Source organism: Panthera onca, chromosome A3 (assembly GCF_046562875.1).
Source record: "Panthera onca isolate mPanOnc1 chromosome A3, mPanOnc1 haplotype 2, whole genome shotgun sequence".
NCBI lineage: Eukaryota > Metazoa > Chordata > Mammalia > Carnivora > Felidae > Panthera > Panthera onca.
In genome coordinates, this window is record NC_138341.1 from 61,294,815 (window position 1) to 61,312,591 (window position 17,777).

A 17,777-nucleotide genomic window follows, 5' to 3' on the forward strand; every position below is an offset into this window, starting at 1 on the left:
GAGACAGACTTCATCTTATGGTTTATCTGTATGATGGACTACTGCTAACCAGCTGTTAGAAATTATGTGGTAGATGACTATTGACAAAGGAAAATGTTCCTGATAAATGCTCAGGGGAAGAAAACAAACTATAAGAGTATTTATTGGGTGATACATTGTGATTTAAACATACACATGAGAAGGGTGCCTCGGTGGCTCAGTCGGTTAAGCATCTGACTTGGCCTCAGGTCATGATCTCATGGTTCGTGAGTTCGAGCCCCATGTTGGGCTCTGTGCTGATAGCTCAGAGCCTGGAGCCTGCTTCAGATTCTGTGTCTCCCTCTCTCTCTGCCTTTCCCCCACTCATGCTCTGTCTCTCTCCCTCAAAAATAAATAAACATTAAAACATATACATGAGTGTGTGTTTCTGTATACACATATATGCAACTATGTACAAAACAAATCGTGTGGCAAAAGATACCATAAATAGGATTTCTACTTATGAAAAATGCAAACACCCAATAGAGAAAAATAGACAAAGGATCAAGCAGCTGAAAAAGAACAACTGCATATGACCAAGGATCATCTGAAAAGAAGTTCCACTTTGGATTAAAGTAACAATAAGACATCACTTTAGTCCTCTGAGACTAGCACCTATTGGTTGGCATGGAGAAGACTAGTTGCATACTTTGTCAGTAGAAATGTAAAGTGTTTAGCCTTTTTTGGAAAATAATGTAGCAGTGATTATAAAAATTAAAAACGTATTCGTCTTCTACCCAGCACTTCCACTACTGGCAATCTGTCCTGAAGAAATAAAACTCCAGGGCTTAAGGATTATGCACAAAGATGTTTACTGACTTTATTCAAAGTGGCAAAATCAACAACAACACAGCTAGAAACAAAGTGAACTTCCTTCAGAAAGGAAATGGCAGGGGCACCTGGGTGGCTTAGTCGATTGAGTGTCTGACTTTGGCTCAGGTCATGATCTCACAGCTCGTGAGTTCGAGCCCTGCGTCAGGCTCTGTGCTGACAGCTCAGAGCCTGGAGCCTGCTTCTGATTCTGTGCCTCCCTCTCTCTCTGCCCCAACCCACTCGCATCTGTCTCTGTCTCTCTCAAAAATAAACATTAAAAAACTTAAAAAAAAAAAAAAAAGGAAATGGCAGAGGAACCTGGAATATTATAAAGTTATTAAAAAAAACTAAAGCAGCATGTGATCCCATTTATGTTCTTGTGTGTATATATGCCTAAAATTGTTGGAAAAAAGGATAGAAGTAGGTCCACACCTATGACTTACAGAAACACACATGACATTATGAGAAAGAAAGTGAAGTGCAGAATAATGTTTCTAGTATGAATCATTCACCTGTTAAGACACGTTCATCCCTAACACGGGGGTGGGTGTTGACTAGATCACCCCCAGTGGGCCTGCAGATCTTATGTTCCATGAGTCTATATCAAAAGCCGTTTGGTTTTTAGCCCATTATCTGCAGCCTTTAGAATGATAGTTTAACTCTAGACAGATATTCTTAAGATTGGAAAACAAATTTCTAAACCACTATTTCACCACATATGTAAGTCATTCAGAATTCTGAGGGGAAGATGAACTCATTTAAAAAATAGATTTGGGGCACCTGGATGGTTCAGTTGGTAGAACATGTGACTCTTGATCTTGGGGTCGTGAGTTCAAGCCCCATGTTGGGTATAGAGATTACTTAAAAAAAATGCATTCATAGTTTGAAGGTAGCCCTATTCACAGCTAATTCAGAAATAATGCTGAATAATGTGAAAGATAATTTTTGTAGGTACAGAGTAAGCAATGAAAGGGTCTATTTTAATGGTTCATAGCTCAAATGGACTGATGGGACTAGCTGACTTCTAATAATTTTTTTGTGTTGGGGTTAAAACTATTTTCAAATATTCCTATTGTCATCAAGAATAGAAAAACTGAGGGGCGCCTGGGTGGCTCAGTTGGTTGAGGTTCTGAGTTCAGCTCAAGTCATGATCTTATAGTTCATGAGTTTGAGCTCTCTGCTGTCAGTACAGAGCCTGCTTTGGATCCTCTGTCTCCCTCTTTCTGCCTCTCCCCTGCTCTTGCTATCTCTCTCTCAAAAATAAATAAACATTAAAAAAAAAAAAATAGAAAAACTGAGTTACTACCCCATTTTGAGAAAAAGTCACTTCAAATTTACTATTTGTCTCTTCTTTTTTGTTTTTTTCACATTTATTTATTTATTTATTTAATTTTAAAAATTTACATCCAAGTTAGCATATAGTGCAACAGTGATTTCAGGAGTAGATTCCTTAATGCCCCTCACCCATTTAGCCCATCCCCCCCAACCCCTCCAGTAACTCTCTGTTTGTTCTCCATATTATGTTTTGTCCCCCTCCCTGTTTTTATATTGTTTTTGCTTCCCTTCCCTTGTGTTCATCTGTTCTGTGTCCTAAAGTCCTCATATGAGTGAAGTCATATATTTGTCTTTGTCTGACTAATTTCGCTTAGCATAATACCCTCTAGTTCCATCCATGTAGTTGCAAATGGCAAGATTTCATTCTTTTTGATTGCTGAGTAATACTACATTGTATATATATACCACATCTTCTTTATCCATTTATCCATCGATGGACAGTTGGGCTCTTTCCATACTTTGGCTATTGTTGATAGTGCTGCTATAAATACTGGGTGCATGTGTCCCTTCAAAACAGCATCCCTGTATCCCTTGGATAAATACCTAGTAGTGCCATGCTGGGTCGTAGGGTAGTTTTATTTTTAATTTTTTGAGGAACCTCCATACTGTTTTCCAGAGTGGCTGCATCAGCTTGCATTCCCACCAGTAATGCAAAAGAGATCCTCTTTCTCATCCTCGCCAACATCTGTTGTTGCCTGAGTTGTTCGTGTTAGCCATTCTGACAGGTGGGAGGTGGTATCTCATTGTGGTTTTGATTGGTATTTCCCTGATGATGAGTGATGTTGAGCATTTTTTCATGTGTCAGTTGGCCATGTGGATGTCTTCTTTGGAGAAGTGTCTATTCACGTCTTTTGCCCATTTCTTCACTGGATTATTTGTGTTTTTGGTGTTGAATTTGGTAAGTTCTTTATATATTTTGGATACCAAGCCTTTATCTGATATTTCATTTGCAAATATCTTCTCCCATTCCGTCAGTTGCCTTTTAGTTTTGCTGATTGTTTCCTTCACTGTCCAGAAGCTTTTTATTTTGATGAGGTCCAAATAGTTCATGTTTGCTTTGTTTCCCTTGCCTCCGAAGACGTGTTGAGTAAGAAGTTGCTGCGGCCAAGATCAGAGAGGTTTTTGCCTGCTATCTCCTCAAGGATTTTGATGGCTTCTGTCTTACACTTAGGTCTTTCATCCATTTTGAGTTTATTTTTTGTGTATGGTGTAAGAAAGTGGTCCAGGTTCATTCTTCTGCGTGTTGCTGTCCAGTTTTCCCAGCACCACTTGCTGAAGAGACTGTGTTTATTCCACTGGATTTTCTTTCCTGCTTTGTCAAAATCAGTTGGCCATATGTTTGTGGGTCCATTTCTGGGTTCTCTATTCTGTTCCATTGATCTGAGTGTCTGTTCTTGTGCCAGTACCATACTGTCTTGATGATTACAGCTTTCTAATACAGCTTGAAGTCTGTTGTCTCTTCTTTTTTAAGAGTATTCTATTTCTAAGGAAAAAAAAAAAGTTGTTTGCGTATGTGTCTGTATTTCTGAAAATTCATCAGAATGGGGCCAGAAGAATGCAATGTTAAAGTAAATAGTTTCCTTTTGTCTACTGAAAACAAGCAGACACAAAACACACAGGAGTGTGTGCTGAACGAGTGTTATATTGGAAGCAGTGGTGGGTCTCCCAGCTCAGTCAGTACTTCCATTGACTAGGACTGGGAGTGAGTACTAGTACAGGGAGAGGAGCATTCCTTAGTCACTCATTTAAAGGCCAGTTATTTCTGTATTCTACAGTGAAGGCTGTATCTGTACAGATTCCTTAACAGTTCAGCCATGTCCTTTTTTTTGTCTTTTTGGCTAGAGAAATGTCAGACCTTATGTAGACAGCATATCTCAGCAGAACAACATGCTTCTAAATCAAAGAATTATGGAATCATAAAACCTACAAGTTAGGAGGGGCCATTGACTCACTGCTATGATCAAAACAGTCACACCATTTCAAGTGTAGTCTTTGTCAGAACTTGCTCTTTCTTTCTGGGTGGAAAACTTGATAGAGGGGAGACCAGACAGAAATCTTTGTTCTCTTAGCATGGCTTCAGGCGCTCCCAAGTCGTATAAATTAGGAAGGAGTTGTTCCAGCAAGAAATGGCAGAGGATTCAAAGTTCTCATGAACCTACATTTCTGGTTATATCCAATATCTATTTTTAAAACTTAGAATTAGTTGACCTTTTACAATTTTAATCTCTATTTCTTATTTTATGTCTTGTGACAAAAGGAAATCTCTGAAGAAAAACAAGGCTGTGCCCCTAAAAAATCTAAATTGTCAAAAGCATGTAGTATTGTTATTCTCAAGTAACTTGAACTGGGCTTACAAATACTGAGAGGTCTTGATTTATTGTACACACTTCTTTGTAGTTATTATATTGAAAATACTACCCTAAACAGTGATGTAACTTAATTTTCCAGATACATCTTTTCATATAACCAAAAAAAATAACCTAGTGAGTAGGTATATGGTTGTCCTTCAAACTTGCACACTGCCCATACACACAAGTGATGCCAAGGTCTCACCTTCTACAGAAAGCCATTTCTCACCTCAGCCATTCACCCCACTGTTAAATCATCTGTTGGGTCAGGGGAAAAAAAGGTAAGAACAGATCTTCTAGAAGAGCTCTGTTAAAATAAAGGATAGACTAGAACTCTGGGGTCCTAATCAATTTGTTAAATATTAGAGTAAATGAGACCTTGGGGATCATTTACTTCAAAGCCTTTTCAAAAAAAATGTTTATTCGTTTATTTTTGAGAGACAGAGCACAAGTGCACACAAGCAGGGGAGGGGCAGAAAGAGAGAGAAAGAGAGAGAGAATTCTCAGCCAGCTCCGAGCTGTCAACACAGAGCCCAGCGTGGGTCTAGATCCCACCAACTGTGAGATCATGACCAAAAGCAGAAATCAAGAGTTGGAGGCTTAACTGACTGAACCACCCAGGTGCCCCATCCAAATCCTTTTTTAATAGCATAGGGAGGCCCAGAAAATGAGTAACTACGGACTAGATTATGAGAAGTTCCATAGAGCCTGAACCTTTGGAGGTACAATTTATTATAGTACCAGTATCTACCCTGACAGTGATAGATGGGGTCCACCAAAGAAGACCTCTGTGGTGAGCCATGGATGACAAAGGAGACACTGAGATGGGCTTCCCCGGGTGCCCTGGGAGCAAAGCTGACTCCATGGTTGTGTAACATATCCTCCTCTAGGACTTAAAGATTGACCAGAAAACACCCCTCCGAGTCCTGCATCGGAGGCCCTTGGCTGTGAGAACTCGCATCATTCACTCCATGGAGACGCGTTATGTGGATGAACATCACTTCCACCTCTACCTGAAGACTCAAGCTGGCACGTATCCTTTCGCCTTCCGCCCAGCAGTAATCTAAGCGGAACCTTAGTGGAAGAGTTCACGCTGCCCCAGAAGATAGGTTCAACTTGATCTAGGAACAATTAGGGTAAGGATTAGGTTGGAGAAAAATTCTGTTTTTGGGGGTGTGTGTGTGTGGGGGGTCCCATTTAATTTGTATTTTTCAAAATGACTTTTTAAACCATGAGTCAGCAGCCAATAGAATGTGAACCTTAAAATAGTCACAGTGTCTCACACAATGCCCACTGCATAGTAAGGACTCAGGAAACAGTTCTGATTGATTCATTTATTGATTTGTGTCTTCATAACATTTTGCAAGTCGCATTTTCATAACGACATTTGGGTCCTTTCAGTATTTGGAGCGCTTGCCCCAGATTATTAAACACTGATAGTAGATGGGAGTGGCCCTACTTTACATACTGATCTACACTTTATTTGCCCCCTGGCCCAAAACAAGAGAACAGTCCACAAATGATCACTTCTTCATATTGGGCTCTGCCTTGTATGGTTTTGTATTAACCCTGAGCTGCTGGTTAAAATACATCTGGCAGTTGCCTTAGTCCTAGCTCTAGTTTACTTTCAAAAGTGCTCCTAATATTTGTGTGTTGGTTTCCTGTTTTTATATTATTTAGTGATCCAATAGTATGAAGTGATAAAATACTTAACTATAATAAAACTAATGATCTACTTATGGATCGAAGGCAACAAAAAAAAAAGTTATTTTAATCACCAACTAGCATTGTCACCATATTGCTGTAATTAGTCTGTCTCTCTTTCCCCACCAACCTCCTCCCTCACCCCGCCCTTTGACATCCCAGAAGCAACCAGAATTTGCAAAGGTGAAATAGATGTATGTTATTTACTCTTAAAATCTTTTCAACTTTTGGTTTAGATCGAGGGATTGATCTGTTGAGAAGACAGCAGGCAGACCTTTGTAATTCTGTTGTTTGGAGCACATTTGCCTACTGTAAATGGAATGTCAAAGAAATCACTTCTTTTTTGTTGTTGTTGTTCCCACTTTTTTTACCTAATTCCAGTTTAGGTGTAGTGTGCTCAGGTGAAATGCAGTGGTCTTTTGAAGAAACAAGTATCTTTTCAATCTTACTAAAACGTTTTTAGGACTAGCCATGTACCTGAATTTAAGGGATTAGCCAAGAAAGACTACTTGGTAAAGCTTTAGATACCATGTGGTTATACACAGAAGTATGTGGATTTTTCACATACATTGCCCAGTACACTGAACTAGTTCATTTGACTTATACCTCATCCTTCTGGATATGAATAAGAACATTCTGGCCCTTCTAGTTGGTTATTCTGGGGCTTTTTGGTCATGTCCCCTCATCATTGCTCCTCAGAAGTAGCATTCTCTAAAGAAAGTGAGAGAAAAAGAATTATAACTGTTGTGTAATTATGCATTTAGTAAAGAAGGCAGTTACTAGATAATTATATGTCTTATCCTTGAGTCAAAACATTTGGTGAAAGTAGAGTGAATAAACTTTCAGAAAGTGAGGACATCATATCAGCATGTTAATGGTGGAAGTGTTTTATCATCTAAGAATAAACTTACTTTTCCTATTCAAATTATATCAAGTTTTTATACTAAGTGCTGGTTTATAGAACACAACATAACGCTAAATGAGTTTTACTGAATGCTAGCAAAATTATATCTTTCAGATAAATATTTTCAAGCCTGTAGTAGAGTCCTGTGTAAGGAATATTAATATAATCTTAATAAGTAATTCTAGGATTAACCATTGACTTCAAAATTCGAAGACCTATGAGGGAAACACAAAATTGCCCCTTTAAAAGAAGAATTAACCTAATTCTCTTGTTAACCATGCAAGAGTTGCAAACAAGAACTTAGGTCCTTTGATAATCCTTCTGAAGGACCTTTCTCAAGACTAAATTAATATTCTTATTGTCCCTCCCATCCTACTCCTATTGTGTCACTGGGTCACATTACCAGGAAAGCCATCATTGAGGTTACTCTGTGTGTGACCCTGTGGAAACTTATCATTTGGCAGATGCCAGCTGACATTATTGAAAAATGAGGCCAAAAAGATGACAAAATGGAATTTGTGGCAGAGAAAAAATAGCTAAGGTTTTGTTTTACTTAGTATTGAACTACAGTTAACTTAAAAAAATCCATATCCATGGGCCCCTGGGTGATTCAGTTGGTTAAGCGTCCAACTCTTGATTTTGGCTCAGGTCATGATCTCACAGTTTGTGAGTTCAGGCCCTGCCTGGGGCTCTCATTGACAGCACAGAGCCTGCTTGGGATTCTCTTTCTCCTCTCTCTTTGTCCCTTACCCTGCTCGTGTGCATATGCATGCACACACACTCTCTCTCAAAATAAATAAATAAACTTAAAAAAAAATGTACATCCAGGGTCGCCTGGCCCGCTCAGTCAATGAAGCGTGTGACTCTTGATCTTGGGTTTGTGGGTTCAAGCTCTACACTGAGTGTAGAGATTACTTGAAACAAACAAACAAACAAAACTTAAAAAAAAAAATTCCATAGCTAAACTTTGGCACTTGGAGGTGAACTAAAGAAAAAAAGAAAGTCATGACTTTTAGTGCTGAGTCCTGCTGTTGGCTTCCAGGCTGGTGGGAACCAGTTGCCAGAGCTTCTTTTCTTCTTTAATTTTTTTTTTTTTTAACATTTATTTATTTTTGAGAGACAGAGACAGAGTGCGAGCAGGGGAGGGGCAGAGTGAGAGGGAGACACAGAATTGGAAGCAGGCTCCGGGCTCCGGGCTCCAAGCTGTCAGCACATAGCCCGACACGGGACTCGAACCCACAAACTGTGGGATCATGATCTGAGCCGAAGCTGGACGCTCAACCGACTGAGCCACCCAGGCGCCCCCCAGAGCTTATTTTCTAAGACACACATCACTGGTCACAGCTCGGAAATAACCTTACCCTTGTAACATTTCTGCTTTTGTCTGTCCTTTCCCTTTTACCTATCAAATCTCACCAAACAGTTGGTGCTGCATAGCTATCTCCATTGTTTCCTTAAACAAATCCCAGCTACATTAAAGAGTTTGTACATGGAGACTTTGGGAGAACCAAGCCGAACATTGGCTCTCTAATGAATATGACTGCAGACATTCTTGAGCTGGATGTTGAGGTAAACCATTTTATTGTGGAAATGCCTGTTTGTACATTGAATTCAACAAAGTTCTGCTTTTTTTGGGGGGGGGGGTGGCGCATTAAGCCAAACAGGTACCTATCTCTATTCACCGTAATAGGTATTTGAAAATAGTCAAAATCTCACAGTAGCATTGTATTGCAGGGAGGGACTCTTTGGAATTTTTATCTTTTTAAAAAATACAAGGTCTCATTTGTGATTTTTGCAAATATATAGCTAATTTGCTAACCAAGTTGCTTTACATGTGGCATGAGATCTTAAACCCTTAAACGGAGTGAGGAAATGATGCTTAAGAGCCCTTCATATGTCCTTTGGACTCTAGAGAGTTAATTCCCATACCTGTTTTGTTTCAGGAGTTTCAGATTGCTCAGAAACATACATTCAGGACAGGGGTAGAAAATGAGATAAGCCAACGGTTATTTATAAAAGCAGTTCTGTAAGGGACCTCTGTGATGTGGTACAAATTCTCTGCTCTAATAGTCTGAATTGAAACAAGGTTAAATTCTTAAGTATTTAGAAGAGTGGCATGAATAGGTCTTTCAGGAAATTCTCCATAAGTATTTTTTCTCATTTGAGCATCGGTAGGTATTGAGTCACAAGTTGTGTCTCTGACAAATACCTGTTGAGGAAGGGGGTCCCTCTCCCAACCCACCCCCCAACAAAAACAATTTTAGGAGGCTAGCATTTTGCACCTGGGATTGATGTTATAAAAAGAAGTGGGTATAACTGCCTACTGTGAAAACATCTATGGTAATCACATGATCACTGGAGCATTAATACCTTACTGGCAGTTTTCTTCAGAGCTTTCAGATTAGATTTTATACAGCTCCTGCAGTATAGCCAGTGACAGCACCTTCAAGGTTGCAGGGAGCCTTCTCATGAGACTTATTTTGAGGAAGACAACCTTTAGTTGAAGAAAATCTCAACTGCATTCACCTTCCTTGATTTCAGTTCTTAGAACAGTTTAGGAATATCAGAGTCACGGGCCAATGTTCCTCATCCCTGTTTGTCCATTGGAATCACCTAGGGAGCTTTTGAAACCTCTCCTGCGTTCAACACATACAAGATCATGGTATGAAATATTTAGTTTTCAGGCATGAGAGACAACCCATGAACTTATATATGGGTGTTAAGTACATGGCTGTGTTCTGAAACAGAACCAAAATATCTTGGGATTTCTAAAAAATACACACACACATACACACACACACACCCAATTTTCCTGATTCTGGTAGTAACTTGTAGATTAATTTAAAAAATCATGTCTAGTAAATCATACTGGGTTTTAAAATTTAAGTCTCAAAAACAAAACAAAACAAGACATGGGTACAGTGGATTTTTTTAAACTTTTCTCTCAAATTAGGCCCTCTTACAAGGTGCAATTCATACTTGTAAATTACAAGGTGCAATTTCATACTTGTAAAGCCTAGGAAGTGATTGCTTATGTGGAGAAAAAATTGTCTGCTACTGTAATTTCACTATGACTTAAAGGTTTTGTTCTAGAAGAGCCAAACCAGGTGAGTAGAGATAGATAAATTTGATTTTTCAAGAAACAAAACTTCTGAAATGATACTCAATGATCATTTATTCTTTTCTAGTTCCAGGCGCTCTTTCATATTCATTTATTTTTCATTTGGTTGCTAGGTTACAAATAACACTATAAGTGTATAAACTGCTTGAGTATTTGTTAAATGCAAGATGGGAAAATGAAAATGATCTGAAGAGTAAAAGTTGCTGAGACTTCCGAGGGAAAGTTGGTCTTGCTCCCTGAGTTTGTTTGCTACTTTACCCATAAATAACATTTAGAAAATTTAGAGGTACTCTAGTCTCTTACTGTTCAAAGGTACAATTAATAACTGGCTGATAACCAAATACTCTATGAATTCAGAAACAGACCTTGGGCCCAAGAATCTCAAGGCCTCATGTGGATTTTAGAGTGTTGAACTGTGGTATTTAATGACTGTTCTTCAAATGCAGTTTCTTCTGTTGTGTTATATTAAAACTATTAAGTTTAGAAGCATTATCAGCAAATGCTTACTGGAACAGTAATGTTTTAATGTCTTGTTTTCTTCCTTCTAGTCTGTAGATGTTGACTGGCCCCCTGCTCTGGATGACTAGCTTTCAAACTTGGAAACACAGAGTAGGGTTTTCGTGGCACGATGTGGACATCCGTTCAGCATACACTGTATGATGGCTGTTTACTCACCATAACAGTGTCTTGGAAACCATTTGGATCATGTTGATCTATATATTTTAACATTTGTTGTAACATCTCAGGATCTATATATGTGTATATTTTGTGTTAAATGTTCTAAGGATATCTTATGATTTTTCTTGTTCCCTCTCCAACCCCCACAAGCCAAACTATGAATAATGGAAACATTCTCTTAATTATTCCATTTAGAGAAGTACACAAACAGGATGCATTCTGATAATCTGAGAAGCTAGAATTTCTTTCAGAACAATTTCCCTGCACAAGACATACCACCTTCAAAATCATGTTCTAAATTTGTTAAATGATCTTGACAAAAGATCTAGATTTATACACAGGACAGTATCCTATAATATCCTAAGATATCAAATGTAAATCTGACATCATTGATATTTTTCCCGGTAAACTTCAAGCAAGCCGTTGTCAACAGAAGTACTCTTTGGTATAATCTGTCACAAATCTTAATGGCTTCAAGTTACTATTTTGACAACCTAAAAAAATCAATACCTTTCCTGGGGAGGGAAAGTGAAACTTAGGAATTGAGGTGTACCCTGGTAAGAGACTTCCATAAATCTTTTAAATAAGGAGACACAAGTGCCTTCAGTAATTTCAACCCCAGGGATAAGATTTTGAAAAATTAAGATTGCTAAACAATCTGATATATTCCAGAGTGCTTCAATATATTATCCAATTTCCCACATTTGCATCAAGTGGATAGGATTTCATCATTTCCATTTTATAAATATGAAAACCAAAGAATGGAAGTTAAATGATTTGTCTAAAATTGTTAGTTACTTCCTTAGGAGGGGCTAAAACTGAAGTGTCCTGGTCTTTAAGGTCCTTTCTTAATAAACCTTGTTATTGAGCACCCACTGTGTAAAGGAGGCACCTGAGAATGTCATTTAAATGCACTAACCATGAGAATTGACTTTTAGAATTCAGATGCCAAATCAAGGAGCTTACCAAAAAAATAGCCCAAGTGTATTTCATATGATCTCATATGATGACCATTTGTTAGTAAGTTGGTACTATGAAGAGAGAACAGGAAATAAGCCAAACCTAAAGAAAATGGATGGGTCATTAAGAGGAATGTTTCAGCAATATCATTAAAATTTGAGATTTAAGTATAATTTGTCACCCTGATTCAACTATCTGAGCTTATTTTAAAACACATGTGACTTGGATGGTATTGGATTATTGTTTTCCATCTCTTCATTAAACCTACTTCATAGATACCAAGATGTATTATTCATTTTAGAAATCAGGAAAATTATCTAATTGACATGAAGTTCCGTATGTGAATACTAGCAAAAACTTTTTTCACTATTTTCAATGCCAGAAAGTGAGAAAGGGATAATGGAAATAAACTTCTGATAAACAGGTAAGAAATTTTGTGTGTTTCTCCATTTCTGGGGAAGTTTTGCCACAAAAGATTTAAATAATTTGGGAGATAGTCTTTTGCATGTTTCTTGTGGCTCAGCCTTGAATTTAGTGGAATCTCTAAACTGGAAAAATTAAGAACTTCCTTAACAGATTTCTATTTCTTAAATTCCTATTCCTGACATGCAAAGTTTTAAGCAAAGACATTAGCTGTTCATACTTTATTTATTCCATATGTTCATATATTATGAGACACAGGTTGTTAAAAGTTAACGTTAGGTCTTTGTGTTATGCAGAGCTGGGAATATTAAGTAATGAGTGCTACAGTTTCACTTTTGCCCATATAAAATTATTTTTAGTTTTGTGATCTCCCCTCATAGCTTTGTTTAAATTAAGTCTTTAATAACACTTAAAGAAAGGGCCTATTGTACTTCTTAGTATTTCTTTGTTCCAAATATAGTCTGTGATTTAGTTTAGGAAAAACAACTCTGAATACCTGGAAAAGAAAAAAAGAAAAAAAAAAATATCCCAAGTAAGATAACTGGTGACATTAACAAGTTATATGAAAGAAACTTGGAAGTTAAATTTCCATTTCCAAAGAGAAAAACATTTTACTTAGGCTGATCTTTTCTTTTGGATCTTTATCCTTGATTATTAAGCCCATGTAAAGAGAATGAGCTTTGACACAAGCTTTTTGGATTTTCTGAAATGGTACCCCCCTCCTTTTTTTTTTTTTTTTTTTTATTTTGAGAGAGAGAAAGTCATACGGGAGGGGCAGAGAGAGAGGGAGAGAGAGAATCCCAAGCAGGCTCTGAACTGTTAGCACAGAGCCTGACATGGGGCTCAAACTCACAAACTGTGAGATCATGACCTGAGCAGAAATCAGGAGTCAAATGCTTAAGTGACTGAGCCCCCTAGGTGCTGCTTTTTTTATTATGGAGAAAAAAAAAATACTGCTTTTATGATATTCATTTATTTTCATTTTGAAATAATTTCAAATTTACAGGAAAGTTGCAAGAAAAGTACAAAGAACCTTTTCCCCCTAAACCATTGAGCCAGTGATGCTTCATCACCCTGAATACTTTAGTGTGTAATTTCTACAAACAAGGAAATTCTTCTTCGCCACAACAGAACCATCAACTCAGAAGTTCACATAGATATTACGACTGCGTAATCCACAGACCCCACTTAAGTCTCACCAGTTGTCCCAACGGTGACTTTCACGGGCAAGGGATCATGCTTTGCATATAACTTCCGTTCCTTTAATCTCCACTAATCTGAAAAGTTTGTCTTTCCTTGACTTTCATTACTTTAATATTTTTGAAGATTTCAGGTCAGTTATTTTGTAGATTGCTCCTACATCTGGGTTTGCTTGATGTTTCCTTATTAGACTCAGGTTGTACCTTCCTCGCAAGAGTACCATAGGAGATACTATCTTCTTGCATCTTATCAGGTATTATACAATTTTGATTTGTGCAGTTGCTGACGACTGGATTTTAATCACTTAATGAAGGTAGTGTCTGCCAGGCTCCTCCACTTTTATAGTTACTCTTTTTTCCCTTTAATTAGTATCTTATAAGGAGATCATCACACTTTCATCTATTAATTTAAGCATTTGCTGAAGATTTGTCAAATACTGATTTTCTAATTCCACCGTTCCTTTTACATTTCTTGGTTACCATTCCACTGAAAGGCAGAAGTTTCCCTTCTTGTGGATTTGTGGCTTCCTGTTTTATTTGACGGGTTATAATTTGTTACTTACGAATGCAAATGCATACACGCACAAACACATTACTTTACACATATTGAAAATTGGGAGTTGTATACCAGTACTTCCAATTCCAACCTTATTCTAGCTTTCTCCCTTTTCATATTTGTAATACCTTTCTCTGACAGAAATCTGGCTCCCATTAGCCTTATTTATTTACTTGATAGATCAGTCCCCCTCCTAAATAACCAATCTCCTATTTCTTATTCCAGATCCCAGAAAGTCCCCTCTCTACCACCCTCAAATGTTCTCCTTCAGCTCCACCCAGCAGTCCCACACTGGGGCACCACCTTTGCCTCCTGTGGCAAAGTACTTACCTGTACCTTGCTCACAATAAGTGAATGACTTTTGTCCTGAATTATACAGGAAGGGAGAGAGGCAGGAAATAAGTCAGGAAGGCAGAAAATGAAAATCTTTTAAAAATGCATTTTAGTACTCTACAAAAATCATCATTTCACAGAACAGTTACATATGCAGGTATATTCAGCTATAGCTTTCCATAAAAATGCCTAATGTTTCTAAGCAACCAAACTACCTTTCCCAAGGAGGATCCTATAAATAACAAAATCTCATCAATAGTTTAAGTCAAACGACAACAAAATTTTAAGTCTTTGAGTTTTTTCCATTTATTACCACGAAAAAAAAATCACTGTATACAAAGATATTACAAAGGTAATAAAATATTCTGTACAACAAAAAGCATCTTGACATCTTACAAATGATTACATCTTGATGTGACATTTAACATAAATAATTGAATACCTGAGAACTTAACAAAAACCACTTTTTACAGTGCCTTCAAATTTATTAGAGCCCCTAAGAAGGGTAATTCATTAGTTAACACCATTTTTAAGTACATTCTTTTAAAGTCATTTTATTATTTTTTTGAGAAAGAAAAAGAGAGCACAAGCAGGGGAGGGGCAGAGGGAAAGAGAATCTTAGGTAGGCTCCATGCTCAACATGGAGCTTGACGTGGGGCTCGATCCCATGGTGCTGGGATCATTCCCAGAACCAAAATCACGAGTCAGATGCTCAACCTACTGAGCCACCCAGGTGCCCCTTTAATACATTCTTTTAAAACATAAGACATATAAAGGGTTTGTCTAGACTGTACCATGTTCCCAATGAAGTCTCCTGAGACTAAATTCCATAAGTAGATCCCCAAATACTCCCATCTTCTCTATTACTACATTTTATGCAAAGCTACACTGTTTTGATTATGTAATAAGAAAAACAGCCAAGATGTTTACTTTTATCAAAAACACATTTTATTTACTCTGCTGATATCCCTGAAAACTCGATTTACTGAAGCACCATTATTTGCTAATTATAATTACTGTTCACACATAACTAAGGAAAAATTTTAAGTTCTTTCAATTCTTTAAACATTTAAGATTCTTTAAATTTTTGAAAGTCCAATCGTAAACTGAAGTGGAAACGAGTGGTAAGTGACAAATGATAAATTCTACCCCCTCTAAATAGATAATTACTAGCAGGTGGTATTTTTTCCTAAAGCTATAGACATTTCGAAATGAAACATATTTAGAAAATCTTTAGGAGAAATGAATGTTTAAAATTTTTATCTGTGTTTTATTTATTAGTGACAGTAGTGGGGACATAAAGGTTTTTTCTTAACCTATACTTTTGTATCATGAAAAAATTACAATTACTTTTGAGATTCAATCTTATCCAATGATTTTAAGTCTGTGCTTTAAATTCTGCTAAGATGTATTAGTTAAAATAGCAATTTGACTAAATCTTAGACAAAGGCATAAGATCAGACACAGACCATACATTTCGCTCTCATTAGCTGCCCACTCCTGGGCTTATGTTAAATAGCATGAAATTTTTTATTCTGTGTGCTACGAAAAGCATCCTAATTTTGCCCTTTTCATACTCAACCCCTGGGGGGGGGGGGGGGGGAAACGATCAGAAATCTTTCAGTGGCAACTTCGTTAGCTATGATGAGGCTCCCTTGTAGGAAGATAGTGCTACAACTCCCAACTCATAATCAACTTTGGCAAATAAATTAAGGATCCTAGAATTTCAGAACTGGAAATGATCTTAGGTTTGCTATATAACAGAATATGGTAGAAAATGGTTCTGTTAAAAGTAAGGCCAAATAAACAGCCTCCAGATCTGGGCACAACAGATGGTCACTCTAAAGAGAAACCCATCTCAGAGTTCCTACTAAGTAATCTACTCCATAGTTCTCACTCTGCATATATTAGAAGGAATGTCTGGATTTAGAGATTACTCAGGGCCACAGGATACACATAGATGTTGGTTTATTAATATTTCATTAGCACTAGTTTCTTGTGCATTATTTTATTTAATACAACACATCTTGTGAGGTAGGTAAAGAAGGTATTATCTGCATTTTATATCTGAAGAGAGGCCCACAGAAGGCATGATTTGTTAAATATTGCATAACCTGTAAGTTGCAGAGCTGAAAATTCACACCTAGATGTTCCGACAAAAAAAATCCCTACTCCTTCCATTTTCCCACGCTATTTAACATCACGTGGCAATTTCTTTAATCCCCTATTATATAACAAGTTATTGGGCACTACCGGGCAGCCTAGACCACCAATTCCAAGTCTCTTAACATGGACAAATTTTTTTCTGAAACATTAGGTTTAAAACTGACAACCCAGCTTTTAGAGGAACCCAGTTACCAATTTAAAAGGCCATTATAATAGTAGGTTCTGATGACAGAAATAAGAATAGTGGTTTTGAGATATAGGTACATTGGAAAGGGCATGGAGGAAACTTCTGGGATACTGGAAATGATTGTTTACATACGTAAAAATTCATCAAGCTGTACACTTAAAACTAGTCCACTTTCTGTACTTTGCAGAGTATTTTACCTCTTAAAAGAAAAAGACTGACATCTGTGAGAGCAGGAGATTTATCTCCATCACCTGTTTCATTTCTAGCACCTAACACTGTGCTTTGCACATTAGACATAACAAAAATGTGCTCTGTGAGGGAAAAAAGGGGCGCCTGGGTGGCTCAGTCGGTTAAGCATCTGACTCCTGATTTTGCCTCAGGTCACTATCTCACGGTTCATGAGTTTGAGCGCAGAGCCTGCCTGGGATTCTGTCTCCCTCTCTCCCTGCCCCCCCCCCCCCACCAAATAAATAAATAAACTTTTAAAAATGTGCTATGTGATTTATTACATTAATACTGGAGTGTCTGTGCAAGGGTACGGTGTTGAAGAAACGCCTAGAAGATTAAAACTGCCACATACAGCAGAGAAAAGGAGCAAGGTCAGAGATGTGAAACAATCCTAATAACTATTAAAGTTTCTACCTAATACAGTTGACAGTATAGGAAGCAGACAGTAAAGTATTTCACAAGCTGGGTAATCTTGGCATCACTGCTTTTCCTACCAGCTTAAGTAACCTTTCCCCTTAAAAATCATATCCTTGTCCACATTTTATAATCCTCTGTCAGTTTTATCCTTCCCTCTTTAATGAATAGCTACCATTTATTCAGCACCAACGATGCCACAGATGGTGCCAAGTGAGAGTCCAAAAGCCAAATGAGACAAACCTTTAAGGACTGTACTTGACTGAGAGGATCTCGGCGACAGGCGCACGCACCGAGCTGTGTCTCAACTGGGGGAGGACTCAGCTTCACGGAGGACAAGCCCAGTCTTAAAGGATCTGTGTTGCTTAGTTTCTGGTGAGGAAGTTTATT

The 17,777-nt window shown here is 37.7% G+C and overlaps 1 protein-coding gene across 1 annotated transcript in view; it reads left to right on the forward strand.

Moving 5' to 3' along the window:
* The window catches only part of PUS10 (pseudouridine synthase 10), a 73,027-nt gene extending 59,993 nt beyond the window's left edge, over positions 1-13,034 (forward strand). The window contains exons 16-18 of the mRNA XM_060605062.3: positions 5,405-5,547; positions 8,592-8,691; positions 10,792-13,034. Coding sequence (XP_060461045.1) covers positions 5,405-5,547; positions 8,592-8,691; positions 10,792-10,830 — 282 coding nt within the window. The 3' untranslated portion in view covers positions 10,831-13,034. The remainder of the gene's footprint in view (positions 1-5,404; positions 5,548-8,591; positions 8,692-10,791) is intronic.
* The last annotated feature ends 4,743 nt before the right edge of the window (positions 13,035-17,777 follow it).